Here is a 24,352-nt window from a genome sequence, read left to right on the forward strand (position 1 = left end):
AGCCCATCTTCGGGATTTCGCGTTCTTCTGAACTTCGCATGCTTTTTCCGTTGCCTCTGCAACAGCGTTCGGACCTTTTTTGTGTACCACGGGGGATCCGTTCCATCTCTTACCAATTTATGAGGTATGAATCTCTCAATTGCTGCTGCTACTATATCTTTGAATTTGAGCCACATCTCGTCTACATTCGCATAGTCAGTTCGGAAGGAATGGAAATTGTCTTTTAGGAAGGCTTCTAGTGGCACTTTATCCGCTTTTTTAAATAAAATTATTTTGCGTTTGTTTCTGATGGGTTTGGAAGAAATGGTATTGAGCCTAGCTACAATGACCTTGTGATCACTAATCCCTGTATCAGTCATGATGCTCTCTATCAGCTCTGGATTGTTTGTGGCCAAGAGGTCAAGTGTGTTTTCGCAACCATTTACAATTCGCGTGGGTTCGTGGACTAACTGCTCGAAATAATTTTCGGAGAATGCATTTAGGACAATCTCGGAAGACGTTTTCTGCCTACCACCGGTTTTGAACAAGTATTTTTGCCAACATACCGAGGGTAGGTTGAAGTCCCCACCAACTATAACCGTATGAGTGGGGTATTTATTTTTTACGAGACTCAAACTTTCTCTGAACTGTTCCGCAACTGTATCATCGGAGTCTGGGGGTCGGTAGAAGGAGCCAATTATTAACTTAATTCGGCTGTTAAGTATAACCTCCACCCACACCAATTCGCACGGAGTATCTACTTCGACTTCACTACAAGATAAACCACTACTGACAGACACAAACACTCCACCACCAATTCTGCCTAATCTATCTTTCCTGAACACCGTCTGAGACTTCGTAAAAATTTCTGCAGAACTTATTTCAGGCTTTAGCCAGCTTTCTGTACCTATAACGATATCAGCTTCTGTGCTTTCTATTAGCGCTTGAAGCTCAGGGACTTTTCCAGCGCAACTACAACAATTTACAACTATAATTCCGACTGTTCCTTGATCCAAGCACGTCCTGTAATTGCCAAGCACCCTTTGACATTGCAGCCCATCCCGCACTTTCCCGAGGCCTTCTAACCTAAAAAACCACCCAGTCCACGCCACACAGCCTCCGCTACCCGTGTAGCCGCCAGCTGAGTGTAGTGAACTCCTGACCTATTCAGCGGAACCCGAAACCCCACCACCCTATGGCGCAAGTCAAGGAATCTGCAGCCAATACGGTCGCAAAACCGTCTGAGCCTCTGATTCAGACCCTCCACCCGGCTCTGCACCAAAGGTCCGCAGTCGGTTCTGTCAACGATGCTGCAGATGGTGAGCTCTGCCTTCATCTCGTAAGCAAGACCGGCAGCCTTCACCAAATCAGATAGCCGCTGGAATCCAGAGAGAATTTCCTCAGATCCAAAGCGACACACGTCATTAGTGCCGACATGTGCCACCACCTGCAGCTGGCTGCACCCTGTGCTCTTCATGGCATCCGGAAGGACCCTTTCCACATCAAGAATGACTCCTCCCGGAATGCACACGGAGTGCACACTGGATTTCTTCCCCTCCTTAGCCGCCGTATCCCTAAGGGGCCCCATTACGCGCCTAACATTGGAGCTCCCAACTACCAGTAAGCCCACCCTCTGCGATTGCCCGGACCTTGAAGGCTGAGAATGATCCTCTGAAACAGGGCAGGCAGCTGCATCTGGCTCAGCCAGAGACAGTGCCTGAAACCTGTTTGTCAGACGCGCCGGGGAGGCTTTCTGATCAGCCTCCGGGGACGCCTTTCGCTGCCTGCCACGCCTTGGAACGACCTCCCAATCAACCACAGGCGAGGGCTCAGCCCCACTGCGGGCAGCAACCGGGGCAACCACAGCGGCAGACCGATCTGGGGACAGACGGGACGAGGTTGACATCCCCGTGATACCCGAATCCGGCTCCCCACAGTGGTGCCCATTGGCAACAGCCTCAAGCTGCGCGACCGAAGTCAGCGCCTTTTGCAGCTGTGAGCGAAGGGATGCCAAGTCAGCCCTCATCCGAACACAGCAATCGCAGTCCCTGTCCATTCTGATCGATCAGAAGAGAAAGAACATTTATTCATGTTTTTACTTTGGTATTTCTAATGGGTGTAACACTCACATTAGTCAGTCATATTTCTACATCTATACAACATCTAACCACTCTAATAAACACCCCCTCCCCTCCCCACCCCACCCCCTCCCACCAACCACAACCACCACGGTCACCACACTCACGTGCACAAAGAACTAAAGAAACTGACCACCAAAAGTGATGTCACTCAAGCATCTGACTATGAATAAATATACCGGGTGATCGAGTAACCGAAGTTAAACGGATTCCTTTTAGCACTCATGTGGATTGCCTCACGCTTTTCGTTATTTAGGGTCAGCTGCCAATTTTCGCACCATTCAGATTTCTTTTCTAAATCGTTTTCCAATTTGTTTTTATGTTCTGATGACTTTATTAGTCAATAAACGACAGTGTCATCTGCGAACAACCTAAGATGGCTGCTCAGATTGTCTCCCAAATTATTTATATACCGGGTGATCAAAAAGTCAGTATAAATTTGAAAACTGAATAAATCACGGAATAATGTAGATAGAGAGCTACAAATTGACACACATGCTTGGAATGACATGCGATTTTATTAGAAACAAAGAAATACAAACGTTCAAAAAATGTCCGACAGATGGCGCTTCATCTGATGAGAATAGCAATAATTAGCATAACAAAGTAAGACAAAGCAAAGATCGTGTTCTTTACAGGAAATGCTCAATATGTCCACCATCATTCCTCAACAATAGCTGTAGTCTAGGAATAATGTTGTGAACAGCACTGTAAAGCATGTTAGAAGTTACGGTGAGGCAATGGCGTCGGATGTTGTCTTTCAGCATCCCTAGAGATGTCGGTTGATCACGATACACTTGCGACTTCAGGTAATCCCAAAGCCAATAATCGCACGGACCGAAGTCTGGGGACCTGGCAGGCCATGACGAAAGTGGCGGTTGAGCACACGATCATCACCAAACGACGCGCGCAAGAGATCTATCACGCGTCTAGCAATATGGTTTTTTTTGTTCTAATAAAACCCCATGTCATTTCAAGCATATGTGTCAATTTTTACCTCTCTATCTACATTATTCCGCGATTTATTCAGTTTTCAAATTTATACTGCCCTTTTGATCAGCTGGTAATATCGGAGTCACAGTTTGGAAGTCTAAAGTGTTCAGATATTTAAGAAGGGTCCTCGCGCATACAGTGAGAAGGAATGAGGTGCAGTTAACTAAAAACAAGACAGATGCGAAAAAGTAATTGAACTGTTTATTACTTCAAAAATAACTGCCATAACTGTGAATACGAGGCCTCTCTAAGAAGTTTCCGACCTTTGGTTTTCCCTCGCAAAATAGAGACGATAGCACGGCGCCACTGTACACGGTAAAGGAAAAGAGAGACCTTTATGCGCATCTGTGAATTTTGTCCCCGCTTTCCAGCGCGTCAGTCGCTGCCTGTCGGTCGCTGAGTGAGGTTCTACAAAACGTGTTCGTCGCTTTACCACTTCCCTCAAGATGACTGAACGTGTTGAGCAAAGATACTGCATCAAATTTAATCAAAAGCTTCGCGATTCTCAAAGCGAAACAATTCGTAAGATTCAGCAGGTGTTTGTAAAAGATGCGATGGCTGTAACACAAATTAAGGAGTGGTTCAACCGATTCAAAAATGACTGCACATCAGCGGAGAGTGACCAGCGTTCTGGCAGGCCACAAACTGCTGGGAGTGCAGCTGTTTGTGCAAAATTTGGTGATGGCAGATCGTAGTTTGACCGTGCGGGAGATTTCCCAAGAGGTTGGAGTGAGTAAAGATTCTTCACATCCAATTTTGAATGATGATTTGAACATGCACCGAGTGGCTGCGAAATTCGTGCCCAAGTTGTTGTCGCCGGAACAAAAAGACCTCCGGTTTGACGTTGCACAGGGACGTTTGGACACTACCAAAACTGATCCCGGGTTTCTCAACGCCGTGAAAACTGGGGATGAGTCGTGGTGTAAGGGTACGACCCAGAAACAAAAAGACAGTCGTCGCAATGGAAGCATCCCGAGTCTCCAAGGCCGAAGAAAGTGCGGCAGGTGCGATTCCAAATCAAGGTGATGCTGTCTTCTTTGATGTCCTGGAATTGTGCATCACGAATACGCACCAAAAGGACAAACAGAAAGGAGTACTATCAAGACGTTCTCCGGCGACTCCGTGACGCAGTTCGGTGCAACAGACCAGACATGTGGACGGCGAAAAACTGGCAACTGCATTACGACAACGCCCCCACACATTCATACCACTTGATCCAAAATTTCTTGACCAAACAAATTACAGTCGTTCGCCACCTCCCTACTTTCCAAACATGGCTCCTTGCGACTTCTGGTTGTTTCCACGATTAGAGACGGCACTGAAAGGATCTCGTTTTGAGAGTAGAGAAGAGATAATGCGGAACGCAACGACGGAGCTGAACACCATTCCAAAAGAAGACTTCCAGAGGTGTTTCTATCAGTGGAAGGATCGGTGGGCTAAGTGTGTGCAAGAACAGGGGGCCTACTTTGAAGGGGATTTTCTGGCCAAAGGTCGGATACTTTTTAGACAGGCCTCGTATATTTATAACACTGTGTGACATGACGCTCAATGCCTGCATGGAAAAAAAAAGTTTGCAGTTGACAGAGGAATCGTGATTGAACCCAGGCGTGCACCTATTCGTCGGAAGCAAATCGACGGTCAGAAAGTCTCACTTCAGGGATACAAAAATATGGGAATCGCTTTGGTAGAGACTGGGACTGTATGGAGGATGTGTGAGGGCCTCCAGCGAAACTTCTGCGGCTTCCTTGAAACAATCTTGGCAGCATATGGGTGGCCATTATCTTGAAACAGAATGATACTGTCCGTCGACATTCCTGGGCGTTTGGATTACGTTCAGATGTTTCGCTGGAAAATCCTCACACACCGTTCATGCAGTCTCGACCTCTCTGCATGCGACTTCCATATTTCGGAAGCCCTGAAGAAACACATTAGTGGGCCTCGATCTACTTCAGACGAAGAGGTGTACCTCAGGATTCAATCGTGCTCCTGTAAGAAGAAGAAGATGATGAAAAAAGTTCAAATGGCTCTAAGAACTATGAGATTTAACATCTGAGGTCATAGGTCCCCTAAACTTAGAACTACATAAACCTAACTAAGCTAAGGACATCACATACATCCTTGCCCAAGGCAGGATTCGAACCTGCAACCGTAGCAGCAGTGCCGTTCCGGACTGATACGCCTAGAACCGCTCGGTCACACAAGCCGGCCTGCATGTTTCTAAGAAAATCAGAATATTACGGTGTAACAGGAAATGCTGCAAAATGATTGGAATGGTATCTTTCTAACAGGGTACGTAGTGAGTCAATAGAAAGAGCCCTGAATTAAGCTTTCAGGCATCATCGTACAGGAACTAATTACATTTGGTGTTCCACAAGGTTACGTCTTATAGTTCTTAATTTTCTCGCAAAGGCCCTGTGTCAATGATTCCTCTTTGATCAATAACATTACCAGGTGCCAAGTTTGTTTTGTTTGCAGATGATACAAACATTGCAATAAATAGAAAATCAAGTATAGTTTTAGAAAATCCTTGAATAAAATACTCGTGACCCTAAGTTAGTGGTTCATAGACAATTCTTTATCAACAACATTTGAAAAGATCCAAAATATGCAGTTTGAAACTTTTAAAATAAAAAAAAAGCTAGTACACTTCACTTAGTTTTACCCCATAATACTAGTATATCAATGGCAATTTCAGTCCACTTTTTACTTACATGATCTAGAAAAGTGTTATTGGGCTACAAACTTTATAAGTATAGTACCCATGACATCACAAGGCACGCAATCCTTATCAGTGACGTCATCTTAATGTGACAAGCCACACCTTCAGTACCTCAAGAAGCCACAACTCGTTTTCTTGAACGGTGGTGACCATTAAAATGATACAACCAGTGACAGCATAGTATTTCAGCAGGCATTCAAATGGAATGAGCAATTGAAGTACAGCCACAGTGGCCCATTTTGGCTTTTCTTAAAAGTGTCTGAACTATCGGAATTTTTTGCACCATGTTCAAAATTATTTATCCAAAAATTATCCAAAGGGTGTGACTTGCAGTATTTTCAGATCTAAAATACGTCAGCAAAACACACACACACACACACACACACACACACACACACATACACACATACCCGCACATACAAAGTCTGTGTTAAGTGTTATAATGGTATCTCCATGTCTAAAATACGTAAGGTACGTTGGCAGTTCGATCTGAGTCTCTGAGTCCTCTGAGTCTATGCTACTGCTGATTCACAGAGCAAATTGACGTCGCGTGACGTTTTTATAAGTTTTTCAGTAATTCCTCACTTTACCATACACCAGTTAAGTGGGGTAGGACACTGGTCTCATATTTGTGAGGACAACAGTACAAATCCCCATCTGGCCTTTCAGATTTAGGTTTTCCATGATTCCCCTAAACCGCTTAAGGTAACTGCCAGGATGGTTGCTTTCCCAGGGGACGGCCACATTCCTTGCTCATCCTTCCCTAATCTGAGCTACTTCTCCATATCTAGTGACCTCATTGTCAACAGGGCAGTAAACTCTTAACTTCTATTCAAAGATTATATTCTCGAGATATCGAAGTTTCACATTTGTCTTGGCCCATGACTGTCTTTGGCCAGGTTGTGTTGTATGGCCGGCCGCGGTGGCCGTGCAGTTCTAGGCGCTGCAGTCTGGAACCGCGAGACCACTACGGTCCCAGGTTCGAATCCTGCCTCGGGCATGGATGTGTGTGACGTCCTTAGGTTAGTTAGGTTTAACTAGTTCTAAGTTCTAGGGGACTAATGACCACAGAAGTAGAGTCCCATAGTGCACAGAGCCATTTTTTGTGTTGTATGTAAACATTTCATATAGTGATGTTCCGTTGTGTATTAGGAAAATATGCGATTAAGTGACGTATCACAATAATTAATATCTCAGCAAAACTGTTTCTTCCCACCTATAACAATTGTGCTTGGTCATTTCCGTTGTCCGTGACTAAGTTGTGTGATTACATTTTTTCAAATTTTGGAGGATTATAATTCGATTTTTGATATTGTTTAGTATTTAATTATTGAAAATACAGTTTTAGATAGCCTTGGCGCCTTAGTTTCGGTCACCAAATGTTGCAACCTCCTTCAAAAGTTGTCTTATGCGTAACTTCAAATGGGCCTAAATCATTTGTAATTGGTAAAGTGACAATTCTGTGAATCACAGTAACACATTCCCAGGTCGAACTACCAACATCCCTCAAGTATTTTAGATATGGAGGTAACATTGTAGCATCTGACGTAAACATTGTGTATGTGTGTGTGTTTTGTTAATGTACTCTTTTGACAAGATGTGGAATTAACACTGGCAGAAACACTGTGTTGCTGACGTACTCTTGCCTACATTTTGGACATTGAATTAAAAATCTGACACTAGACAAGCATCACAGAACAATTTAGATGTGGAAAACATTTCATTTGAGAGTCCGTTGTCTCTTATACCAATTACGGTACAGGGACCAACATTGGACATTCGTAAGTTCAAATGATTCTGAGCACTATGGAATTTAACATCTGTCACCAGCCCCCTAGAACTTAGGACTACTTAAACCTAACTAAACTAAGGACATAACACACATCCAAGCCCGAGTCAGGATTCAAACCTGCGACCGTAGCAGCAGCGCGGTTCGGGACTGAAGCGCCCAGAATCTCTCGGCCACAGCGGTCGGCCATTCTCAAGTGCTGCTAACCTCTAGGTCCATGGCATAAACATTGTACCACGCGGGTGTGCGCATATGTGTGTATGTATGTATGTGCGTGTGAGGTGTATGTGTATGTGTGTGTGATGTATTTTAGACGTGGAATTACTGGAAGCTACGTTCTTTATATTATTTTTACATAAATACTTTGTAATATAGAGAAAAAAATTCAGATCACTTGGATAATTTTGAGCACAGCCGAAATGGCACCAACTGCGGCTGCCTGTTGCAAATCATTTTGGTTGACACCACTTTGGCGACTTGCATGTCGATGAATATTAAATGGTGATAAAGACGACACAACACCCTGTGCCTAACAGGAGATAATCTGACTCAGCTGGGAATCAAACCTGGGCACCCCACAGGGTCTTACACCATGCTGATCGCTCACCTCTAAAAGAAATGCACACTATTTTTGTAAAAATACAGTTTTAATTCTGCATATGTGAAAGTTTTAGTCTGTAGGTACATCCTTCCCGCTTGTATTCAAACCTAGTTCAACCTGTTCCCGTGAGTGGCGCCATCACAGTATGTCTTCAAGATGGCTGCTGCACTTAATATTAGTCAGAAGCAACGAGCTGTCATAGAATTCCTGTGCTGTGAAAACAAGTCAGTGCGAAACATACACAAGCGGTTGAAAAGGTGTATGGAAATGCTGCTGTCGATCGCAGTGCAGTTAGTCGGTGGACGAGCAGATTACGTGATGAAAGCGGGCACGGCACTATTGAGGATTGTCCTCGCAGTGGCAGGCCTCGTACTGCACGCACTCCAGACAATGTGCAGAGAGTTAACGAATTGGTGACTGTTGACAGGCGCTTCACAGTGAACGAATTGTCACGCTACATTGGGATAGGGGAAGGAAGTGTTTGCAGAATACTGAAACTGTTGGCGTTAAAAAAGTTTTGTGCCATGTGGGTTTCCAGGATTTTGACAGTGGCTCGCAAAGAAACAAGAAAAACGGTATGCAGAGAACTTTTGGAACAGTACGAGAATGGTGGAGATGAATTTCTTGGAAGAACTGTGACAGGTGATGAAACATGGCTCCATCATTTTTCACCAGAGACAAAGAGGCAATCAATGGAGTAGCATCATGCAAATTCACCCAAGAAAAAAAAATTCAAAACCACACCTTCTGCTGGAAAAGTTATGGCTACGGTGTTTTTCGATTCCGAAGGACTCTTGCTTGTGGACATCATGCCAAGTGGAACCACCATAAATTCTGATGCATATGTGACGACACTGAAGAAACTTCAAGCTCGACTGAGTCGTGTTCGACCACATCGGCAAAAGCAGGATGTTTTCTATTGCACGACAATGGATGACCACATGTCAGTGAAGAAACCATGGAAGCGACCACAAAACTCGGATGGACAACACTGAAACACCCGCCTCACAGTCCAGACCTGGCTGCATGTGACTATAATCTCTTTGGGAAACTGAAAGACTCTCTTCGTGGAACAAGGTTTGAAGATGATGACTCCCTTGTGCACGCTCCAACAGGTTGGTCCAGAATTTTACCGTGCGGGTATACAGGCGCTGGTTCCAAGATGGCGGAAGGCAGTTGAGAGGGATGGAAATTATGTGGACAAATGAAAATATTGTTCGTAAAGGATGTATCTACACACTGTAAAACTTTCAAACGTGTAGAATAAAAGATGAATTTTTTAAAAAAATAGTGTGCATTTCTTTTGGAGTGACCCTTGTACATCACACGAAAAAACTGTTTTTTGTCATTTGTTGTCCTACTATCTGTGTGTCCTATTAAGACCAATTATTCTCAGAAATACGTAGACGTCTATCTTGTCTATATCGACGTCGATAGCAGGGAAAAATCGTCGAGCTTCTTGATTACCAGGTTTCACGAACTATCTGTATACATAATTAATTTTGTACGGAACCCTCGGCGTACGACTCCTACACGAATTGTCTGGATTTTTTTTAATTACCAGGAAATCTTGCATGATAAGCTTGGACCAGTTGATCAGGCCGTCTCTTCCGAGACAGAATATCACAGGTTCTTCGGGCTTCCTACTCCTCTTACATTTCCAGCTGTACCTCAAGATGAAGGCTATTTCAAAAGCACACCAGTTTCAGAGCCAAGGGAATACTGCACAACATGCGTGGGTACTGCAATATCGTAAGCTGCTGAAATCATCGAGTATAGAACCAATTTTTGCTCTATCAACATTGGACAGACGGTTGTACAAATCTCGAACAGACAAATATGCTGCGAGATATACTTTGTGGAATGTAATAATCGATACCCGGCTGTCATGAAAAACTATTTTATTTCAGAATTTAACCTTTGATATAATTGTAGGCTAGTTACCTTGCACTTGAAGTCGTCAGTTTCAATGAGGTTGACGAGAACTTCCAGTCCTCCAGTGTCTCTTATGGCTGTCTGGTTGGCATCGGTGGTGAGGTCGTGGTCCTTGAGGCAGCACAGTGCGATAACCGTCGCTGTCTGGTTTCCTGACTACACATTAAAAACATAATTTCAATTATGCACAAGTAAAAGTCAAAGAGTATGTCCCTCGTTTTAGTTACAGAACATCTCTAGGACGAAGACGAATCACCTGGAAGCGATGTCCTCCACTCCCAATTAAGGAAAACTAGTATGTAACCATGAGCATCAACAGCAATTTTCCAAAGGAACATGTAGTGGGAGGGGTGGGATGTGGTGGTGGTGGTGGGGGGGGGGGGGGGGGGAAACAAACATAGAATTTATAAAAATTGCTGCTCCAGGTTATAGATAGCCGCAGTCGGCCTGGGAGAGCGGTGTGCTTACCTCAGGCCCCTCCATACTGCATCCGAATGACGTCATTGGCGGAGGATGACATGTCGGTCGGTCGGACCCGATTAACTCATCGGAGACATAACGCAGAGCTTTGCTTTGATTTGCTATTACAGCGATATGGGACATTGTAGCGTAATACACAGAAGGACTATGGCAGCAAACACATCACCGTAAACGAGTAACAGCAATGTAATAGTAAAGAATTTTTTATTTCTCTGTTATTGCGGCCCGCCATAAAACACTAACCAGGAGAATTTCAAAGCATAAGTGTTAAATGAAAATTCCTTTCATTTTTTTTCAACCTCTTCAATTCACTAAACCATAAATTGGATCAGATAATTTTATTCAGTCAAATGAAAAACATTAAATAATGTGTTACGGGTTTTTTATTCGAAAAATGATATAAACTACTATTTTGTGAAGCTAATTACCATAAAATTTGCCTTTGCAGGGCCCACAGTACTAGTTCAGCTTAGAGGTGTAAAAACTGGCTATTCATCTGGGATTCAACGAAACGACGGATTGGTGCATGTATCAGTACCAACGGGGAGCATTTTGAACATTTCATGGAAAGAAAGGCTTTCATGTTGGCTGGTGGTGCATTCTCTTCCCCCCGACTAAGGTATAGTTCAGAGTTTTAGACAATGTAGTCTAACCTGGAAGGTTTCGGACCAGATTCCAAATACAATATTTTCTTGTGCCAAACAGGAAGAATGTGTTGTGAAAGCAGTCTGGATGTACTTTTTTTAAGGGTATTGTGAGATTCGTGAACAATGCGAGCCACATTTGGTCAGAAAACGTGTAAATACTTTATTTGCAGAACTAAAAAATTAATAAAACAAGAAAAATTGTAAAAGAGTACAAGAACAAAAATACGTTACAGAGTAAATTTCTCAACTGCTGAGAATAACTCTCGTTCAAAATAGGACTGTGACACAAAGAAACCTTCCGACACGGACCTGAAAGTATTCATAGCGATGTGAACAACGCCTTACACCAATTTCGCGAGCCGACAGGTCAGACTGAACGACCTAATACGGCCTAAGACTGTTGTTGGTGGAATCATACAGCTGCCCCAAAATATAAGGTGACAGGCGGTAATGGAATGAAACTAAGCAAAATAAACAAGCTTTCACGTTTTGTGTCAGAGACGGTGGAGATCATTCTTATAGTAAAATAGCAGCATTCAGCTTCTGCACAACTTCTTTAACGTTACACTTCTGACAAAGCCTCCCAAATACTCTCAGTACAAAAAGTATCAAATGATCTCCTTCACTGACTGTTTGGCCCCCATGAGACAGTAAATGTACGAAACTAAACTGAAAATGTTGCATCGTCCACACAATAATATGCCTTTGTTAAATCAAAGAATACACTACTGCCCTCAACTTATCCCGTAGCGCTACAAGTGTCTCACACCCATAAGCGTCCGCAAGAACCGGCAAGAGAGGTTCTGTCCCCCCCCCCCCCCCCCCCCCCATCTCTTAGGATCTGGAGTGCAGAGTTTTTAATCATTACAGGATTCTCATACTTTTCTAGAAGTAACTTCCCGTTCACGCTAATCTTATCGTTTAGTCAGCTGTAGTATTACGTGGCGGATCGCGAAGAGACTGAACTATTGTATTGTGTTATGTTTTGGGGCAGCTCTGTGCTTCAACGAACAACAGCTTTGGGCCAGATTATGAGGGTCAGTCAGATCTGCCTCGTAAGTTCGCGAAATCGTGTAGGACGTTGTGCAGGTATCTCAGAATCCTTTCAAGTCAACAGTACCTTAACCATGAGGAACAGAACGTACCAGTGATCCACATTAACTGTTTCTTGCATGAAACGTTCTAAATGCCCACTGCTGGTATTAATATATTCACCTACTCGTCGTCGCATTGAATCCCAGATGAACAGCCTTCTGCAGCGGATTCGTATTTAGAGTTCATAGACCTCTAGGCTGAACCTATTGCGTGGGCCCCAACTGGAAAAATTTCGTGATAATTAGCTCAACACAATAGTATTATAGAGCAATTTTGGAATTAAACACTTGTAACACTGCAATTAAGGTTTTTATTTGACTGTATAATATTTTGCTATGCCTCTTATGATTCAATGAATTGATGAAAACGAAGGAATTTTCATTTGACACCTCTGCTTTGAAATAATCTTTTTAGGGCGATTCGTCTTCTTTTCTTCCTAGCCGTAATAAAAGGTTGCACGGAAAAATACATTGTTCTCGTTCGCTTACTATAATATATACGCTGCGACAGCAGTTCGGTGCGTTACTTACAACGTCCCATATTGCTGTAATAGCAAAGCAAAGCAAAGCAAAGCTCCTCGTTATGGCTACAGTTGGGACCGACCGACTGCCGTATCATCCTCTGTCGATGGCGTCATTTGGATATGGCATGACGTGATAAAATAAGAAACCAGGGTCGGCAGGGAACAGATAGGGGACCCAGTATTAGTATCAGAATTTAAATGATCTTTGGGTGACGTAAGGTCAAGTAAGCCAAAAGGGATCGATAACATTGCATTGGAATTTCTAAAATCATTGAGGGAAGTGACCCCCAAAAGACTATTCAGGCTGGTTGGTAGAATCTATGAGACTGGCGATAAACCGTGAGACTTTCGGAAAAACTTCATCCACACAATTCCGACAATAGCAAGAACCGAAAAGTGCGAGAATCATCGCACAGTCAGCTTAACAGCTCATGCCTACAAGTAGGTAACAAGAATAATATAGAGAACGATCAGTGTCGCTTTAAGAAAGATAGTGACACCAGGGAGGAAATTATGACGTTGCCGTTGATAATAGAAAGAAAGACTAAAGAAATTTCAAGACACGTTCGTACGTTTGTCGACCTGGAAAAAGTGTTCGACAATGGTGCTAGATGTCCGAAATTTTGAGGAAACTTGGGATGAACTACAGGGAGAAGCGGGTAATATACAATATGGCTAAGAACCAAGAAGGAACAATAAAACTGAAGTGCGGAGTGCTCGGATGAACAAGGACGTAAGACAGGGATGTAGTCTTTAGCCCCTATTGTTCAATCTAAACATCGAAGAAGCAAAGACGGAAATTTAAAAAAGAGTGCAATGGATTAAAATTCGGGGTGAAAGGATGTCGATGATAGGATTCGCTGATGACTTTGATATCCTGAACAAAAATTAACAAGAATTATAGGATCTGTTGAAAGAAATGCACAGTATACAGAGAACAAAATATGGACTGAGAATAAATCGAAGGAAAGCGAAAGTAATGAGAAGGAGTATAACTTAGAGCAGCGATAAACTTCATATGAGCCTTGGGGATCACGAAAGTGGATGAAGGTAAGGAATACTGCTACATAGGAAGGAAAAAAAAGCATGGTAGACGGAGAAAGGAGGGCATATAAGACAGACTAGCACAGGCAAAAAAGGGCAGTGTAGCATCATACATGGGTCTTAATTAAGGTATAAATTTCTGAGGATGTATGTTTAGAGCACAGGATTGTGTGGTAGTTAAACATGGACTGTGGGAAAACCGAAACAGAAGACAACAGAAAGAGTTGAAAAGTACGTGGACCGATAAGGTAGGGAACAAGGATGTTTTGCGCAGAACTGGCGAGAAAAGGAAGGTGTGGGGAACACTGACAAGAAGAAAGGACAGGATGAAAGGATGTCTATTAAGGCATCAGGGAATAACTTCCATGGTATTAGAGGAAGCTGTAGACTGAAAAAACTGCATAGGAATGCAGAGATTGAAGTACATACAGCAAATAATTGAAGCCATAGGATACAAGTGTTACTCTGAGATGAAAAGGTTTGCACAGGAGAGGATTTCGTGGTGGGTCGCATCAAACCAGTCAGAAGAGTGATTAAAGAAATAAAATGTAGGGGCGTGGGGTCAGCACACTGTCTCCTCGCCCTTGGCGTTTTTTTAGACCTTGGAGCCGCTACTTCTCATTCAAGTAGCTCCGCAGTGTGCATCACGAGGCTGAGTGCGCTCGTTCCAGTCCGCTTAGCAAGCAAATATCCGTATCACTACTTGGAATCGAATCCGCGTCCTCCGCACACCAGCCAGACACGCTGAGCACTGAGCTACGGAGGCGAAAGTTGCTGCAATAGCGACGCTGAAGAAATTTCTGGATTTGTTTCCTGTTGGTAGTACCATAATTGTTGCGACGAAAATATTTTTACAAGCACAGAACAATATTTTAAAACTGCGTTTGTTTGTTTTCCTCACTAAACCGTGCACGGTGATCACGTGACAACTATTGTTGCCAAGAGTCAGTGTGTTGTCTTGTCAGGCACATTCCCAAACTTTCCCACCGCACCTCGATATAAAATTAAGCTTTTCACAACTTTAAGACACAAAAATCCGTGTCTGACTCAGTCGAGTTCACTTCAAACTGCAAACATTCCGTTAACTCTACTTTGAAAAGTCGAAGTGAAGTACTACAGGTTTGGCCAGCCACCAATGGGAATTTGAAGTAAGGAATCGCGGGGTTTGAGTGGTCAATGCTGACCTAAATCGTATCGGCTGTCCACTGAAAAATTCAGCCGAGTAAGCTCATACAAAGTAGCTACGTCTACGTCTCTTACGATTGTAAGAAGGCCTACAGCAGGCTATTGAAATAAACTTATGTGATGCGGTTCCTTAGGCCGTATCCTAGGTAGCCTGGGCTTAAATAAGGCCCTATTCCACGATACAGAAGCCAAAACGCTCTGCATTTTGTTTTCGTGTTTCGATACGTGACAGCTTACGAGTAGCCCACAAGTAAAAGTCTTAAGTAATAGAACCCAGTACGTTGTACTCGATGGTGAGTGTTCATCGGAGGTGTGGGTATCATCTGGAGTGCCCAAGGGAAGTGTGGTAGGTCCGCTGCTGTTTTCTATCTACATAAATGATCTTTTGGATGGGGTGGATAGGAATGTGCTGCTTTTTGCTGATGATGCAGTGGTGTACGGGAAGATGTCGTCGTTGAGTGACTGTAGGAGCACACAAGATGACTTGGACGGGATTTGTGATTGGCGTAAAGAATGGCAGTTAACTCTAAATATAGATAAATGTAAATCAATGCAGATGAATAGGAAAAAGAATCCTGTTTGACTACTCCATTGGTAGTGTAGCGCTTGATACAGTCACGTCGATTAAATATTTGGGCGTAACACTGCAGAGCGAAATGAAGTGGGACATGCATGTACTGGCAGTTGTGGGGAAGGCAGATAGTCGTCTTCGGTTTATAGATAGAATTTTGGGAAGATGTGGTTCATCTGTAAAGGAGATAGCTTATACAACACTAATACGACCTATTCTTGAGAACTGTTCGAGCGTTTGGGATCCCTATCAGGTCGGATTGGTGGAGGACATAGAAGCAATTCAGAGGTGGGCTGCTAGATTTGTTACTGGTTGGTTTGATCATCACGAGAGTGTTACGGAAATGCTTCAGGAACTCGGGTGGGAGTCTCTTGAGGAAAGGAGGCGTTCTTTTCGTGAATCGCTATTGAGGAAATTCAGAGAACCAGCATTTGAGGCTGACTATAGTACAATTTTACATCCGCCAACTTGCATTTCGCGGAAAGACTACAAGGATAAGATAAGAGAACAGAGGCATATAGGCAGTCATTTTTCCCTCGTTCTGTTTCCGTGTGGAGCAGGGAGAGAAGATGCTAGTTGTGGTACGAGGTACCCTCCGCCACGCACCGTATGGTGGATTGCGGAGCATGTATGTAGATGTAGATGTAGTGCGTTTCAGTCTGGAGAATTGATCTGTCGCGAAATCTGTTATTTAGTAGCCAATGGACATTAACACTAAAATGAAGAGCAGCTTCACCGTGCATCGAGTACATGTTTCGTCATATCGATAAGTGCTCATCCTCTGGCACATCAGGTAGAGGAGTGATTCCCAACCTAAGGGAGGGAGGAAAAGGGAGGAGGGAGAGGAGGTGAATTTAAATTTTGTATGAGGTAAAACCAAAAAGGAGACAGCAATCCGTCGGAGTGCTGTTTATTGCATATCTAGATTTCTGTCACTGTGATGCCATCTTTAGTGCAATAAATGGAAGTTAAAACATGAAAAACACTTGCACATGCACGCAGTCCAGTCCACACGAGGTGAACTCAGCCTCTGACATCAACAGCCCAGTTGGGTCTACGTATATATACAAGTGTTTTTAATATTTTAACTTACATTTAGTGCACTGAAAATGGACACACAGTGACAGAAATCTAGATAAGCAATAAACATAAATGATATTTACTGCTATACCCTTTACTACTTCAGATGAACACAGTCGCCGGGCTTGACTGTCTTCACATGGAATCAAACTTGATTAAGCCAGGCTACTAGTTACCACTGTGAATAATTATGTTGTCATTGAATCGAATCGCTTTGTAAACATGTCTCATAGCAAAGCCAGAGAAACACTTTTGCGACCTGGCAAACGTAGGCATGGGGGAAGCGAGGAGGAATATTTTTGAACGAACTGAGGCAGGAACATTGACTGTTGTTTTAGCTAAGTGTTGACTGACGCGTTTAATTGCCCATTCAGTTAATATTTTCTTGATGCCAAGTAGTGTGGTCCCTAATGTTTGGAATGCATTTTTTAATTGCTAAAAACTGTGCATCGAGCTATGTAAGTACATTTTCCGTTTGTGATACGTAAGATTACATTTCATCCACGTAAGTACAGTATGAAGAAAACCACCATACCCACACTTAAGGTTTTACAGTTGTGTTCCGTCAGTTATCGAATGATTTTACAGTTTGCTTATTCCTTCGAAAGATAGTTGTTGTTGTTGTGGTCTTCATTCCTGAGATTGGTTTGATGCAGCTCTCCATGATACTCTATCCTGTGCAAGCTTCTTCATCTCCCAGTAACTACTGCAACCTACATCCTTCTGAATCTGCTTAGTGTATTCACCTCTTGGTCTCCCTCTACTATTTTTACCCTCCACGCTGCCCTCCAATGCTAAATTTGTGATCCCTTGATGCCTCAGAACATGTCCTACCAACCGGTCCCTTCTTCTTGTCAAGATGTGCCACAAACTCCTCCCCAATTCTGTTCAATACCTCCTCATTAGTTATGTGATCTACCCATCTAATCTTCAGCATTCTTCTGTAGCACCACATTTCAAAAGATTCTATTCTCTTCTTGTCCACACTATTTATCGTCCATGTTTCACTTCCATACATGGCTACACTCCATACAAATGCTTTCAGAAATGACTTCCTGATACTTAAATCTATACTCGAAGTTAACAAATCTCTCTTCTTCAGAAACGCTTTCCTTGCCTTTGCCAGCCTACATTTTATATCCTCTCTACTTCTACCATCATCAGTTATTTTGCTCCCCAAATAGCAAAACTCCTTTACTACTTTACGTGTCTCATTTCCTAATCTAATTCCCTCAGCATCACCCGACTTAATTCGACTACATTCCATTATCCTCGTTTTGCTTTTGTTGATGTTCATCTTATAGCCTCCTTTCAAAACACTATCCATTCCGTTCAACAGCTCTTCCAAGTCCTTTGCTGCCTCTGACTGAATTACAATATCATCGGCAAAGAAATCAGTATACTATCTGGACATATCCTTGTGATATATGTAATATTAATTTTTCCTGTGTTTATTGATTAATAAATATGATGAATATATATTTGTGTGTTGCTTTTTACGCCGTTCTATACATTTATCATCGACGCTTTGGAGTCGATTATTATCGACCACCTACGGTTTGCCAACATCCCACATCCCTAGGAAGGTGTAAATGTTGGTGGAACGTGTGAGCGAACATTCCATCCCCATGGCTCGCGTCGGCCGCGGTAGGAAGATTCCAGGGCGTATCCGGCGAGGAACAGTGGAGGCCAGCTGCCCATCCCCCTCTCCCCACCCACGCAGCCAAAGACTGAGTAGTTTAACGGGTGGTATCGTGACACCAATTATACTCGTAGTTTGGGATGTTTAAACAGCAAAATATATCTGTTGGCCTATGGCTAAGCGCAAATAAATGTTTCGGAAGTTACAATGATTTGTAGAAACGCACGTGGACAGAAGTGATATTCTAATATGGGCCACTGCTGTATCCTGAGTAAAGGAACTAATATTTTCCAGTTTAAAAGGTTGTTCAGAAGTTTAAAATTGTTTCTACACGTTATCGAAGTTTTGAACGTTTCTATAATATGAACTTAAACAACAGATTGAATAACATTTGAATTCATTAACATGGAGAGAATGCTTCTCAGGGGACAATATTTCTTACTCAATAGAAATATTAATACATTCAATTTGTTTCAAATGACTTTATTGTTTGCAAAGAGTTCATCATTAGAAAAGAATATTTTATATGGACTTTTTGTGTACGTGTTGGTTTAGATCACATAGTTTAATATCCGCATGTGGCTCATGCAGGCGGCCATTATGAGGGCGGCTCAGTAAGTACCTGTGTTTGACGACAGATGCCATTGCAAATGAAAGTTGAGGTTATCATGGTACACCGCCATCTGCAACCCGACAAAGCTTTATTAAGATCTGGCAGATATTTCAGTAAGTTGTGCTGTGTGGTTTTCGCCGAGACGGAAAACAAGCAGTATCGTTCAGTGACTTAGTTTTTTAAAATTGGTGGGAAAATGTGTGACGGTATAGAATGCAAACTAACAATAACACGAAGTAGTTTGCTTCAGTGCGTTCCTACGAGGTCTAACATTTATTTTTTATGAGGATATCCCAGGATACCAGGCAGGTGTGAATATTGGAGAGATGGTTGGAAAATTCCACAACATAATTTTCGTTACGTATGTTTTTGGATAGGGTCCGCCTTTAGCAAAACACAATTTTATTTTTTTAACCCAAACATATTTCACTGCAGTTGCAGCATCTTCAGTGGGCTTTTATTTTCCATCTGGTAAAGATAAACAATGTTCTTTACTGTTTGTGTACATGTAACTATTAGTTTTTAAATCGTAATTACAGATATTTGAAAAAACACATAAATTATGAATTCATACCTGTGTGTGTGTGTGTGTGTGTGTGATATTTCAGTTACATTTTCTTTTTCTTCATCTTCGTCACTCTCAAACACTGCCACTCTTATTGTCAGTGTTTCACTGTTTACCAGCTGCAAAAACAAACATAGCAAACAGTGGAACTATTGAAGGTGTAAAAACACCCTCCACCCCCACTCCAGCCCCACCCCCCACACACACACAATAAAAAATAAATTTAAAACAGTTATCTCTCTCTCTCTCTCTCTCTCTCTCTCTCTCTCTCTCTCTCTCTCTCCCTTTTCACATACACACACAGACACACACACACACACACACACACACACACACACACACACACACACACACACAGATTTAATAATTTCAGGCAGAGAAATAATTTTTCAAATCGTAATTTTGGCTTAAACAGTTATCTACTTTAAGGTATAAGTGGTTGCAGATGACAAACTGGGGAACAAAACGGTCACTGTAGAAACGCAACACATCAGGAAAACCACACGATGTGGTAGAAAGGTATGAATTCATAATTTATGTGTTTCTCCAAATATCTGTAATTACGATTTAAAAACTAATAGTTGCATGTATACAAACAGTAAACAATATTGTTTATCTTTAACAGATGAAAAATAAAAGCCCACTGAAGATACTGCAACTGCAGTGAAACATGTCTGGGTTAAAAAAAACAAAATTGTGTTTTGATGAAGGCGGACCCTATCCAAAAACATACTTATTGTTAAAGCAAACACGGAAAAAAGAGCTTCAACCCCAAGATGATTCTAATTTTCGTTGATGGTCGAACAAATTTGTGCCATGTAGCTTCTTAGACTACAAAAACGATTACTCGATATTACTATAGTGACATATTGGACCTTTTTGGCAGGAAATTAAAGGTAATATGTTTCCCTTTATCAAAGAGGAAAAAAATGTTTCACCACGACAACATGCTAGCAAATTCATCTGGAGCTGTCACCGCCAATCGACATCTATTTGAAGTCACTTCCTTGTAGGCTTCGAGTGAAACTAGCTTTCCCTGGAGAGAGTTCAGCGGCTTCGCGTCACTGGTTATTTGAATCTAGTGCTTGAGTTGCTTTTGCACTCCCTTATTTGCCTGAGTTTACTCTGTTAAAATTATTTCCTGTTTCAAATTTGAGGAACTGGCCTTCTGGTAAAAAATTGTGCTTAGATGAGGTGATCAGTGTCGAGAGAGACCATTTCAGAGCTCGCTAACTGCTACCTTGAAGGGACTGAAAAAACTGGCGAGGAAGTTGGGTAAAAATGTATAAGCTTAAAGCGGATTATGTTGGAAGTTATTAGGGGATTGTTGAAAAATACATAATTTGTTACTGAAGAAGACGTCTTTGTTCCTAAGAAAGCTAATTACTGAAACGTCCTTGAAAGCTGGTATGACAGACGGCCTCGAAAGGAACCGTTACTTCAGAAAATGCGATAAAGATCCAAACTACAGAACCGAGAAATATTACAGTGATTCCAGAGATTAAACAAGCTAGCAAATTCATTTGGAGCTGTCACTGCCAATTGACGTTGTTTTGAAGCCACTTCTCAGTAGGCTTCGAGTGAAACTAGCTTTTCCCTGGACTGAGTTTAGCTGCATCGTGTCACTGGTTATTTGAATCTAGTCCTTCAGTTGCTGTTGCACTCCCTTATTGGTCTGAGTTTGTTCTGTTAAAATTTTTTTTCCGCATCGCGTCACTGGTTATTTGAATCTAGTACTTGAGTTGCTGTTGCACTCTCTTATTTGTCTGAGTTTGATCTGTTAAAATTTTTCCGGTTCCAGAGATGAGGAACTACAGAAGGGAGAACAGATAGAGGTACTCAGGGTACCCTCCGCCACACACCGTCAGGTGGCTTGCGGAGTATGGATGTAGATGTAGAACTGGCCTTCTGGAAAAAAAGAATCTGCTTAAATGAGGCGTTCAGCGTTGAGAGACTCTATTTTAAAGGTCGCAAATTGTTAACTTGAAGGGACTGAAAAAACTGGTGAGGGTGTTTGGAAAAGTGTATAGGGGATTGTGTTGAAAGATTATTAGGGAATTGTTGAAAAATACATGATTTGTTACTGAAGAAGGCGTCTTTGCTCCTAAGAAAGCTACTTATTGAAGCGTGCTTGAAAGCTGCTCTGACAGACAGCCTCGAAAGGAACAGCTACTTCAGAAAAAGCGATACACATCCAAACTACAGAACCGGGAAATGTTACAGTGATTCCAGAGACTAAACCGTGCAAGGAATGGGTAAGTGTGAAGGCACGTCGTGCAGACGAGTACTGGCCTTCATGTACTTGACGAGCTTCTGGATGTGCCAGAACTCGGAGGAGAGGTCCGAGCTGCGGGCGGCCTCCTGGAAGCGCGACTCGTCCTCCTCCTCCTCCGAGGAGTCCGAGGAGGAGGAGTCGCTGCCGTCGTCCAGGTCGGTGACGAGCACCACCCGGGGGCCGCCGCCGCCCGCTGCGGCGCCCCGCTCCGCCATTTGTGGGACTGGGGAGTCCCCGAAGTCCAGGTCCCTGCCAACAACACGCACAGTGCTTCACAGGAGAGCCCCTCCAGAGCGACTCGCTGCGCACACCACACAGCACATCCTACACGTGAATCCCCAAAGTCCAGTTCCCTACACACAACGGATCATGTGCTTTACAGGTACACACCCCACAGCATGTACACTGCTGACCATTAAAATTGCTACACCAAGGAGAAATGCAGATGATAAGCGGGTATTCATTGGACAAATACATTATACTGGAACTGACATGTGATTATATTTTCACGCAATTTTGGTGCCTAGATCCTGAGAAATCAATGCCCAGAACGGCCTTCATACGCCTGGGCGTTGAGTCAAACAGAGCTTGGATGGCGTGTACAGGTACAGCTGCCGATGCAGCTTTAACACGATACCGTAGTTCATCGAGAGTAGTGACTGGCGTATTGTGACGAGCCAGTTGCTCGGACACCATTGACCAGACGTTTTCAGTTGGTGAGAGATCTGGAGAATGTGCTGGCCAGAGCAGCAGTCGAATATTTTCTGTATCCAGAAAGGCCCGTACAGAACCTGCAACATGCGGTCGTGCATTATCCCGCTGAAATGCAGAGTTTCGCAGGAATCGAATAAAGGGTAGAGCCACGGATCGTTACACATCGGAAATGTAACGTCCACTGTTCAAAGTGCCGTCAATGCGAACAAAAGGTGAGCGAGACGTGTAACCCACGGCACCCCATACCTTCAAGCCGGGTGATACGCCAGTATGGCGATGACGAATACACGCTTCCAATGTGCGTTCACCGCGATGTCTCCAAACACGGATGCGACCAGCATGATGCTGTAAACAGATCCTGGATTGATCCGAAAAAATGACGTTTTGCCATTCGCGCACCCAGGTTCGTCGTTGAGTACACCATCGCAGGCGCTCCTGTCTGTGATGCAGCGTCAAGGGTAACTGCAGCCATGGTCTCCAAGCTGATAGTCCATGCTGCTGCTAACGTCGTCGAACTGTTCCTGCAGATGGTTGTTGTCTTCCAAACGTCCCCATCTGTCGAGAAGTGGCTGCAAGATCCGTTACAGCCATGCGGATAAGGTTCCTGTCATCTCCACTGCTTGTGATACGAGGCCGTTGGGACCCAGCACGGCGTTCCGTGTTACCCTCCTGAACCCACCGATTCCATATTCTGCTAACAGTCATTGGATTCGACCAACGCGAGCGGCATTGTCGCGATACGATAAACCACAATCGCGATAGGCTACAATCCGACCTTAATCAAAGTTTGAAACGTGATGGTACGCATTTCTCCTCCTTACACCGAGGCATCACAACAACGTTTCACCAGGCAACGCCGGTCAACTACTGTTTGTGTATGAGAAATCGGTTGGATACTTTCCTCATATCAGCACGTTGTAGGTGTCGCCACTGGCGCCAACCTTGTGTGAATGCTCTGAAAAGCTAATCATTTGCATATCACATCATCTTCCTATTGTCGGTTAAATTTCGCGTCTATAGCACGTCCTCTTCGTGGTGTAGCAATTTTATAGGGTAGCTCGTGAAGTCCAATCCTAGCGCTATAGGCGAGTTCACATATATGAAAGTCTTTGTTATCGCCACACAACACACATCATAGTGGAGCTCCCTAAATCCCTGTTGAGACCACACAGGATGCCTTATACCCCAAAGTCCAAGACTCTATGCACACCACACGCATCGTGCATTATTTGATGGTTATTCATAAAGTTTTATGTTAATCTTTCGAAAAAATAGTCACTTAATTAATTTTTTGTTTGTTTGCAAGTGTCCACCTCCGTAGCGTAGCAGACTCTCATACGGTGGGAACCCAGTTTCAGTTCCCGGTACAGCCAGGGATTTTTCCTTGGTGGGAGGTTTGGAATGCCGGCCGGAGTGGCCGAGCGGTTCTAGGCGCTTCAATCTGGAACCGCGCGACCGTTACCGTCGCAGGTTCGAATCCTACCTCGGGCATGGATGTGTGTGATGTGCTTAGGTTAGTTAGGTTTATGTAGTTCTAACTTCTAGGGGACTGATGACCTCAGATGTTAAGTCCCTTAGTGCTCAGAGACATTTGAACCATTTTGAGGTTTGGTATGGGGTGCACTCTGCCTCTTGTTGACCGTTGAGGATCTATCTGACAGGCGGAGCGGCTGCGAGGTCGGAATTTCGACAACGACCAGGAGTGTGGTGTGCTAACCTGATGCCTCTCTAAATCGCACTCGATGATGAATGACTGAGGATGGC

General features: G+C 43.3%; 1 protein-coding gene across 1 annotated transcript in view; it reads right to left on the reverse strand.

Moving 5' to 3' along the window:
- LOC126272276 (armadillo repeat-containing protein gudu) overlaps positions 1–24,352 on the reverse strand; it is a 106,397-nt gene that overhangs the window by 77,850 nt on the left and 4,195 nt on the right. The window contains exons 2-3 of the mRNA XM_049975028.1: positions 21,892–22,123; positions 10,164–10,310 (exon numbers count right to left, since the gene is read on the reverse strand). Coding sequence (XP_049830985.1) covers positions 10,164–10,310; positions 21,892–22,123 — 379 coding nt within the window. The remainder of the gene's footprint in view (positions 1–10,163; positions 10,311–21,891; positions 22,124–24,352) is intronic.

The sequence above is a fragment of the Schistocerca gregaria genome, chromosome 5 (assembly GCF_023897955.1).
Source record: "Schistocerca gregaria isolate iqSchGreg1 chromosome 5, iqSchGreg1.2, whole genome shotgun sequence".
NCBI classification, from domain to species: Eukaryota; Metazoa; Arthropoda; class Insecta; order Orthoptera; family Acrididae; genus Schistocerca; species Schistocerca gregaria.